The sequence below is a fragment of the Danio aesculapii genome, unplaced genomic scaffold (genome assembly GCF_903798145.1).
Source record: "Danio aesculapii unplaced genomic scaffold, fDanAes4.1, whole genome shotgun sequence".
NCBI classification, from domain to species: domain Eukaryota; kingdom Metazoa; phylum Chordata; class Actinopteri; order Cypriniformes; family Danionidae; genus Danio; species Danio aesculapii.
In genome coordinates, this window is record NW_026613647.1 from 43,447 (window position 1) to 53,681 (window position 10,235).

The 10,235-nt window shown below is 34.6% G+C and overlaps 1 protein-coding gene across 1 annotated transcript; it reads right to left on the reverse strand.

Annotated features, from left to right (window-relative positions):
* Nucleotides 1-485: 485 nt before the first annotated feature.
* LOC130220091 (trans-L-3-hydroxyproline dehydratase-like) lies at nt 486-5,064 on the reverse strand (the record flags this gene model as incomplete). Its single annotated transcript, XM_056452485.1, is given in 9 exon segments — nt 486-842; nt 988-1,125; nt 1,263-1,385; nt 3,490-3,659; nt 4,594-4,677; nt 4,680-4,935; nt 4,937-4,969; nt 4,971-5,009; nt 5,011-5,064. Coding segments are annotated over 9 exon segments (1,023 nt in total), but the record flags the coding sequence as incomplete, so codon positions are not given.
* Between the last annotated feature and the right edge of the window lie 5,171 nt (nt 5,065-10,235).

Sequence of the window (10,235 nt, forward strand, 5' to 3'; positions counted from 1 at the left end):
ACTGACTTTGACACTCCTGCCTTAGCCTGTGTTTATACTTGCTGTTCAGTTCTCTAAACTGGTTAATATGGTATTGTAAGAACCAAAACAAGCTTTACTTTGACATTAATGAAATGTCTAAAACACAAATTAATAAAACTGCATATTATCAATTATAACTTAATTAAACAATAGATTAGACTATAAAATTTAATTAAATGCTATTCTCTAATTGGTTCTAAAAGTCCCTGTGAAATCAAAAATGTACGTTTTTTGGGGGTTTATTTTGAAAATGTTTGGTTAGTAGGTTGTAAAGTTGTAAAATGTTACAAATTGATGACAACAAATGGCTTTATAGCCATGGATTTTGACTTAGACTTGTATGTGTTTATTTTTGATTAAAAAATGGTAGTTAGCTAAATCGTGCATGACTTGAGGTTAAGTAAATAAGCAGGAAATGTCTCGGTGAACCATCCATTTAAATAATGTAGCATGTTTCAAGTCACTTCAGTGGGACCTTAAATTTATTCCTCTTTATTTGAGCAGAATAATTAATGAAATGTTTCAGACATTTAAAAAGTGATCCGTACATCAAATTAGAGTATCAAATTATTTACTAGTCTTGTAAACAGGTAACAGTCACAGCACACTATTTACCTAATATCTGAAAGTGTTTCTACATTAGGAGGTTCATTATTCAGTCAGAAATGCATGTTGTAAACTGAAAATCCACTGATTCAGCGCAAAAGGAATCCTCCACTCAGAGGGTCGTCACTCTCCTGGGTAAAGGTGGCCACACCGCTGTAGTGTGCATGACCTTTAACCTCCACTACCACAGCCTTGAAATCTCCACACGTGGTCTCCTTCAACAACAGATGATTCAGTATAAGTATCAAGCTTATAAACTACTATATCCAGGACTACACTCTTAAATGACTGAGAAATACACATAAATAACTTATTTACAGCAATTAAAAAGGGGAATCTGAGTTTCTATGCTACAGGTACCTCTGTTGCTGTTCCTGTAAACACTGATCCTGTAGCTCCGCTCTGGAAGCTTCTGGTCTGGTTCAGTCCGATCAGGCCTTTATGGTACTGAAGAGCTACTCGAGCAGTGACGCCTGAACCTGTAGGGCTTCTGTCCACCTGACCAGACATTCAACAAACCTCTGTCACACAGACTGAAGAGCAAAAGACCAGTCCTGATCAATCTACTGATATTAAACATCTAACGTCATGTGCCTGCATTCAAATAAATGTCAGCGAGACACAAATAATTTTACCTGCGCATCAGCAAACACACACACATTGGCTGTGGGCTCTTCAGAAAAAGCATCTTTGCCGTCTGTAAGGATTGTGCCATAGAGGAAGGCCAGATCTTCACTGACTGGATGATACAGCTTCACCTAATATCATTACAATAATTAGCTCAGTAAATTGTGCTAATTGTTTATGTAAATTACAGGCAAATAAAACCCAGCATGGTATGTTTTATCTATTATCTACTATAATATTGTATTTTTTTTTAACTATGTGCAAGATGACAAAAACATTGAGAGTCTAAAAGCATTTACTGCTTGATGAAGCCTTATTAGAATGCAGCTGTAATGACCCAATAATTCAAGTACTGAAAGAATCTTTTATATATTTTCATTAATTCATTTTCTTTTCGGCTTAGTCCCTTTATAAATCAGGGGTCGCCACAGCGGAATGAATCACCAACTTATCCAGCATATGTTTTAAGCAGTGAATGCTCTTCCAGCTACAACCCATCACTGGGAAACAACCATACACTCTCATTCACAAACATGCACTACGGCCAATTTAGTTATTCACCTATAGCGCATGTCTTTGGACTGTGGGTGAAAACGGAGCAACCGGAGTAAACCCACACGAACATGAGGAGAACATGCAAACTCCACACAGACATGCGAACTGACCCAGCCGAGGCTCGAACCAGCAACTTTCTTGCTGTGAGACGGCATCGCTACCCACTGTGCCACCTCTTTATTCATAAGATGAAAAAAGAAATTCTGTTTTTAATGAACCACTGATGTCACTTTGTTTTGTTTTGACAATGTCTTTGGTTCCTTTTCTGTATTTTAATGTCTTAGAACTGTTGCCGTCTATGGAGGATGAGAGAGCTCTCTGGTTTCATCTAAAATATCTTCATTTTTATTCCAAAGATGAATAAAGGCCTCGGGGACTGGAAAAAGAGGGCAAGTAATTAAAAAAGAAGTTTCAATTTTGGGTAAACTAACCCTTTAACCCATGAACTGTCGTCCCCATTTTTTTAAGAAAGACATGAATATGATTGCAATCTTTAACATTTTCGTGCATGATTTTAAGCCTGGTATTAAATTAAGACAGATATTAAATTGTGGCTGATGTTAAAAAAGTTAAATAAAACAAAAGTTATGTTTGTGCAAATAATAAAACAATAAATGTATATTTTAATTAATTATATACAAAAACATTTATTTACAAAACAGGTTTTAGTCTAAAATTGGCATAAAATTTGAAAAATTACATTCCAAATTTGAAGTTAAAAGAAGTCAAAAGGTTACAGTAAGATTTTGTTATGGCGCAATACCAAGCATGACCACCAAATGACATTCAGTGACAGTAAATGTGTTTTAATCTATTACTCTTCCTACAACAACTGTGGTGAAATGTATTCAGATGTCTTAGACCGTTCCAACGATATATAATTTGTCATGATTAGATTAGGATTTAATTGCAAAAAAGATCTTAAAAAAAAAATCTAAACTTAAGTGTCCCGGTCGCGAGACGGTGTCAGCTAAAGGCTGGTTTATATTTCTGCATCGATTGATCGGCATGACCCATGGCGCATGCCTTGCGCGTTGCCATGCATTTATACTTCTGCATGCTGTTTGTGTTGCTCTGCAATATTATTTCCAAAACGCTAGCTGGCAGTAAGTTATGTTCCTCTGTGTTGAGTTTCTTTGCTGGTGTTTTGTTTTTTCTGAATGCTACTTTAATGTACAATTAACTAATACTCGCTCATTTAGAGGCGGGAACTAGTGGACATGCAACAATTTTAATAATAAAGTAAACCCAAAACAAAAGTTTCCATATGGGGCTCCTTCACAAGACTCGACAGTTGTTAAACTGCTCTCCGTGCCAACCATCCTTGTCAACACGACTAAGCCGACCAATCACAGAGCTTGTAGTGCAGTTACATTTTTTTAAAAGGTGTGCGTCAGCGTCATCCATGGCGAGAGGTATGCCACCGCCGGACCATACACCTTGACGCAGAAGTATAAATCAGCCTTAAGAGTTATCAAAGCAGCAAGAGTGCTGTTTTCACATAAATATTATTTACTTTTTAGTTTTATTAAATTTTAGAACTTCAATTTAAATGTTCTTTTTGAGTGCAAAAGTAAAATAAAACTTTTTAACTTAATGTTTATACTTTATTTTAGCTTCATTTCAAGTAACAAAAATGTTTTAAAATATTCCTCTCCATAACAACACTGGGCCAGTTACCTGTGATTTGACAGCCTCGCTCACAGCAGTGGCTGCATCCACCAAATCTCTAGTTTTGGACTTGTTGACATCCATTCCAAACTTCTCAGCACTCACAAAAGCATAAAGAGCTCCACCATAACTGATGTCCACAGTGACGGTCCCGTATCCCTCTACAGCGACACTCACATCTACAAAAATAAAGGATGAATAATGACCAAACAGCTCCTTAAAACACTACTTAAATGTATTAAAATGTTCTATCATACTAAATTATATTACATACAGTTGAAGTCAGAATAATTAGCCCTCCTGAATTATTAGCCCCTCTGTATATTTTCCCCCAATTTTTGTTTAACGGAAAGAAGTGGAGTTATATGGAGTATAACAGCAAATTAAAGTGTGTGCATGTGTGTCTGTAGGTGTGTGAGAGTGACCTTTGCGCACTTACCTTAATGTATCTGAGAACTACATGGAGTAAATAAAAACAAAGACCTATTTATGCACCGGCTGCCTTTTGATGTTGAGAAGTATGGACAGCCTCTGTGTGAAATGCTTGTGTTTTATTGATGCTAAGGCCAGTTTAAAAGCTTAAAATCTTTCAGTGATACACTTTCCATTAAAACACAATGACATAATAATGTTATAATAACAACATAATAAATATAAAATTATTCCTAAACATAATAGTTTTAATAAGTAATTTCTTATAACTGATTTATTTTATTTTTGCCATGATAATAATACATAATATTTTTCTAGATATTTTTCAGATACTAGTATTCAGCTTGTTAAAGTGACATTTTAACTAGGCTTAACTGGGTAAATTATGGGTAGCTAGGTAAGTCCGGGTAATTAAGACTTTTCTGTAGAAGAAAAAATATTATGAGAAATACTGTGAACATTTCTTTGGCTCATTAAATATCACTTGGAAATGAGGGCTAATATTATTGTGACTTTAACTGTACATTTACATTTCTTTTAAAATATGATATAAAAAAACAGATTGCTATGAAATGTAATAATATAACATAATACATTCTTCTTAAGTGCCATCACAAAAACAACCAAATGTGGTGTTATTTTTCTGCTGATAACATTTCATGATTAAACAACGCTGCTCACCTGTAGCGAAAGCGAATGCGGGCACACTGTAAAACCTGACAGCTCCAGTTTTCCCATCGGCATATTGCGTAAAGGCCTTGACAAGCCACAGGGGCAGTGTATGTTAATCTGCGTCTCTGGTGAAGTGGGCTCTTTAACCAGACCATAATCAACAGCGAAGCGGTCCGAGCGGCAATGACAGCGTGGCCAACACATGGTGCTGTAGCCTTCATTATGCAGAAACAGGACGCCCAGGTCAGCTTCTGCTAACTCCACTTTGACCAGGAGGGCTCCATACATATCATTATGTCCACGGGGCTCCAACATTAAGACCTTGCGAAGATGATCGAGATGCTCTCTCACCGTAACGCCGTTTGGCAAGGATGGTGTCGCCCTTGCACCTCTGGAAAGCCACTCAGGATGATCGGCAGCGGTTCTTCCACCTGTGTGCATGTCCACTACTGACAGCACAGAGCCGCAGTGAGGGGCAGCTTGGGAACGCCATTCAGCACACTAGTGAGACAAAAATAATATAATCTGTAAGAGAATCCACGGTAAAATACCTGTAAAAATGAGACAAAGTTGGGTACATTAAGTTTAGTGACCTCTCAATTCAGAGTGTTACTGACAGATGTATTTTAGCATCACTAATTATTGTAGATTAACAGGTAACGTTTGTGGACATTTCTGTTTTTAGTTTTTTTTTATTACTTTTAGTTATCTGGCTTTAAGATGGCAAGAATATGAAAAATAAAATCTATCATTTTTTCCAAAATAAATTGTACTTAGTAATTTTTTGTAATACCAGTAACTATAAGTATTTATCTATTATTTTAGGTTTTTTATATTAGATTATTTATATTATATAATAATTAAAATCTACATAATGGATTATATAAGTGTAAATAAGTACATTATAAGGTAAAATTTATATACAAATGAAAAATGTTTTGAATAAAAAAAAAAGTAAATTAAGGAATATCTCCATCAAAAATGTATAATTCTGTCATTATCAATTACTAATCATTGTCATTTTTGGATGAACTACTGTTTTAAACTCAACTATGGCAATGGTCTGCTTGACAATTAACTATAAGGACATTCAGTGACAGTAAACTGAGTTTTAATCTATATTACTCTTCCTATGTAACAAAAAGCTGTGTAAATGTGTATCAGATGTTTTAGACCTTTTCACGATACAGTATATAGTTTGTCATGATTAGATTAGGACTTAAAAGTGCAGTATGTAAGTAGTTTGACACCCAGTGGTTGATATAGGTATTGCACTCCTGATTCAAACACATTTTCACTCATCCCTCCTCTGACAACTCCACACAACATAGGTTGCCAGATTGACGACACCAATAGGCCAACCAAGGTTGCCTGACTATCAAGCCTAAGGCTGATTTAAACCGTTTTCTAACTAATGCACAGCACGTGACGTGATAGAAGAAATATTTTCCATACTAAAAGCAGTTTTTTGTATTTATATTTATAAAAATAAATTATAATTTTAGAAACAGCTTCTATTTCTTGCAGCTGAACAAAAGAAACACTGACAATGATCACCTCAGGTACACCTCATGTGCTTTATTCAGTTTTAAATGCTTAATAATGTGAGTTTGAATGCCATTTTATTAGACGTTATTGCCATACTACTGAAAGCATTAGCAGACAGTTCACCTCAGTTCTAGAAACTAAAATAAATCATTTGAAATTGAACTTTAGAACTGTGACTCAGTGCAAGCCAACAAATATCAGATCAGCATGTATATTAAGTAATAATACGTTTAAAGAGGTTTTATATGTATTAATTAGATTGTAAACCTTACCATTTAGCTAGAGCGCAGTGCAGTAATGTTATTGTATAACATAAATTTCTGCCATGTTGCATTTGGTGCAAACAGCCAAACTGCTTATCACTGCAAATCTCCTCACGTAGCTTGTTGTTAGGACATGGGGTTACAATGTAACCTGCTCACCTAATGTTTAAATTCATAATATTTATATTATTTGCTAATTAATAACCACCTCATGCGGAACTGAATCTGCGTCTCATTTCGGAGTCTGCTACTGTCAACCGGAAGTGGTATTTCAGTGATGGACGTGTATGAGAGCCATCATGACAAAATTAATCAAATACAATGTTTTCCACCAAGGCAACCCGGGTGTTGAAATATAATTGGCTAAACTGGCATTGGGTGGGTTAAAAGAATCAAAACAAAGACAGCCGTCGCAGCACGTAACGCACATTATTAAAGCAGAATATCTGACTTCAGCATTGTTTTACAGGAGAAAAAATGTCACTTAGCATGTTTCTTAAATATCTACAAACATTTTATGGCATTTTTAAGCTTTAGAAGAGTCAAAAACATACAAGAAGCACCTTTAATTGCAAAAAAAGTGATGCACACAATTTATTATTTATAACAGGCCTAACAAGATTTTTTTAAATGTTGCATATTTATACTTCTCTCCATTTATAAGCCCGTTCCTGCCTCTAAATAAAACCATTTTTAAAGTTATTGTTACTTAATCTCAGAATTTTGACTTTATAACTCAGTGTGGCGGAAACAGGCTTTCATATATACTACTGAGAATGGCCACATTTTAAACAAACACTAGCCCAGATAGACACATTTCAGTTTAGTTTGAGATTATTGTTCAGGAATTCATATTTGTCTTTATTTATTTGCTACTAAATAAACTGCTATGAGGCTGGGTAATTAATAAACAAATCTAAAATTAATAATGGTGCTTTAAAGGGGTTTAACTTTAAAAATTAAATTGGACAAATTGGTTGTTTTAAAGTAAAACTGAGGGCTGAGATTGCAAAGATATGTTTTAATCGAATATAATCTAAATGTTGTCTTGGCTAATTTAACACATTTCTGTTTTGGAGTAATCAGTGTGTGTATATGGTGAGACCAATGAATAAAGGGATAGTTCACCCAAAAATTTATATTCTGTCATAATTTACTCACACATTACTTGTTTCAGACCTTTATAAAGAAAGCTGGAAACCTGCAATCATGGAGCATCAGTTGTTTTTCCTATTAATGGTTACAGGTTTTCAGCTTTCTTCAAAATATCTTGAAACTACTTAAGGGTGAGCAAATAGTGAGCCAATTTTCATTTTAGGGTGAACTATAACTTTAATATTAGGCTACTTCTTTTTATTATCAATATTTTTGTCTTCAAACATTTTGGAACCATAAAAAGCTCATTTCCTTAATCCCCCCTAAACTACATTAACCCTGAAGGCTAATAGACAAATTCACTGCAACACACATTTACTGTGACAGAATTAAGCCCAGCGTGAGTTTTATGAAAGTAAATTGAAGTCGAATATGGCGAAAGGCTTACCGTCCTAGCTGAACACAGCAGCCAGACACTTAAGGTTATGACAAAGTTCAGTAAAATAGTCAACGCAAATGAAACCTTTTGTTAACAATTAAACTGTTAACAAATCTGTGTTCATTAGAAAACGACTCGAGGTAATGACCGCAACGTTATAATGTAAACTCTTCTCCAGCCTGCTCTCTTATTTTTAGGATTTGCCCAAAAACTCCTCTTGGAAAGTTGTGGTGGGTGAATCGCTCACTACCGCCCCTATGTGGCCTGGATGAGAATGACACTCCGTCACAATCAGACCATAACCTCCTTTTCCCTTTCACACAGTGAGACCGTCACATTTTATACAGTCATTGAGTGATACCGGTAAATATCAAAAATACTTTAATATTTGCTAAAAATTACTATAGTGTTGTTTCATGTGGGAGTAGAGCCCAAAATATTACAACACTAGTAATTTCACCAGCTAAAATTTTTAAGTCAGTTCTTTGTTGTAGTGTGTCATAGGAAATATGAGTTTACATTTCACTTATTATTTGTAATTATGCCATGTGATTTTTTGTTTGTAAAATGAGTTTGACAGCAGCTGATCCTCCACACTGAGATCAGTAAATCAGGAGAACTGAAGAACATCTCCAAGACACTTCAAGAAACCTGCCTGCAAAGTTTCACTACTGAAAACTGGACAATTATAGATTGTGTAAATTGCTGTAAAAGTGAGGCTGCTTTCAAAAATACATGAATACATTTTCTTTTTCAGTGAACTTATAGTTTAAACCCAATTAAATTAACATTTGGTTGGCATTATCAATCTTTTTTCTTTCTTATTATTAGTTGTGTCTATCTTCCACAAAATAATGATGCACCACATTACTTTTATTAGTATTGTTCAAACTTAGCATAGCACATAGCACCACATACTATTTCACATTCTATTTGCTATTAATTAATCTTTTCAGATATAATGTATTATTTTATTCTACATTATTGTATTGAATTTGTACTATTATAATAATGTGTGATTCATTACTATTTATAAACTGTTTTTGTTAACTGTCATAAAGAAAAAAGATGACTATTGATGACCAGCACTATTTTGATAATGGAGATACATTTTTTGATAATACATCTTTCTTTATACTATAAAATATACATTATAAGTTTGAGCTTTCTTGCTTCTGGGTAACTGGAGTTTTTTCACACCAAAAAATTAAAATCAGTAATTAAATGTAGGCGTCATTGTATTTTATATCTGACAAAACCCTCCGTTCTTCGTTCAGTCGCGTCTGTTTATAGCGCACTAATGGCCGGTTTAAGATGGCGGCCGCGATGAATTATCAACGGACCGAAGCGGACCATGAGGCGTCTAGCTAACTATTATATAATGATTTAGCCTATATTTCGAGACACAACGTTGTGACTACATTACTCTCCGGTAGCTTAAACTGAATATTTCATTTATTTTTTAGAGATCGCATACAGGTTAGATACAGATTGATTAATTTAATATATGCCTGAAAAATAAGACGCTCACATTTGTCGATCCACTTGTTGGTATACATATTAATTTATTGCATTTGGGAATCTCTCTTGTTGTTGCTTGAACTTTAATGTTCATTTCTTTGCTTCTTTTTTTAACCTATCATTGTTCTCTAATGTAAATTTGGTGCTTCCTATTATATCAAGACGGGCCTGGCAAAATGGGCAGTCACAGTACAGTATACTAATTTTGTACTTTTGTACAATATTTCTTCAGACGATTGTTCTTTACCTTCATTTTGTTGTGGGATATTCACCCTTTCCAGAAAATTAAGAAGTCAATTGTTGGATACTCTTGTCTGACCCATCAGACGGGATAATCCTTTACCTTTGGAGAAGTTACCTCTAGGCTTTCATCATCTTCATTTGCATCATCAGCAGCAGCAGCAGGAACATCTTCCTTCTGTCGTCACTGTTCTGTTCCTGTGAATGAATAGCTTCATACATGGCAGTTAGTTTTTCTTATAAGACAAAATTCTTATTTGCCAATGTATTAGACAGGACATTAGCGTTCCATGCAGTGTTAAGTTCCTGTTTCTGTTAGTGTACATGTAAAAGCTCATTAAAGCACTGTTTACACATCAGTCTAGTTTAATAATCCAAACTTAATCAAGTTTAGCATTTTCACATATTTTTAAAAAGAGCTTTGGCCCTAATGGATCTTCTTGTAGCTTTTGACCAGTCCTTGTGATTGTGCATGATAATTTCACTCTAGCCTTTGATTTATTCTTAATTAACAGTACTTCTTTAACATTTTTATTTATTTGTTT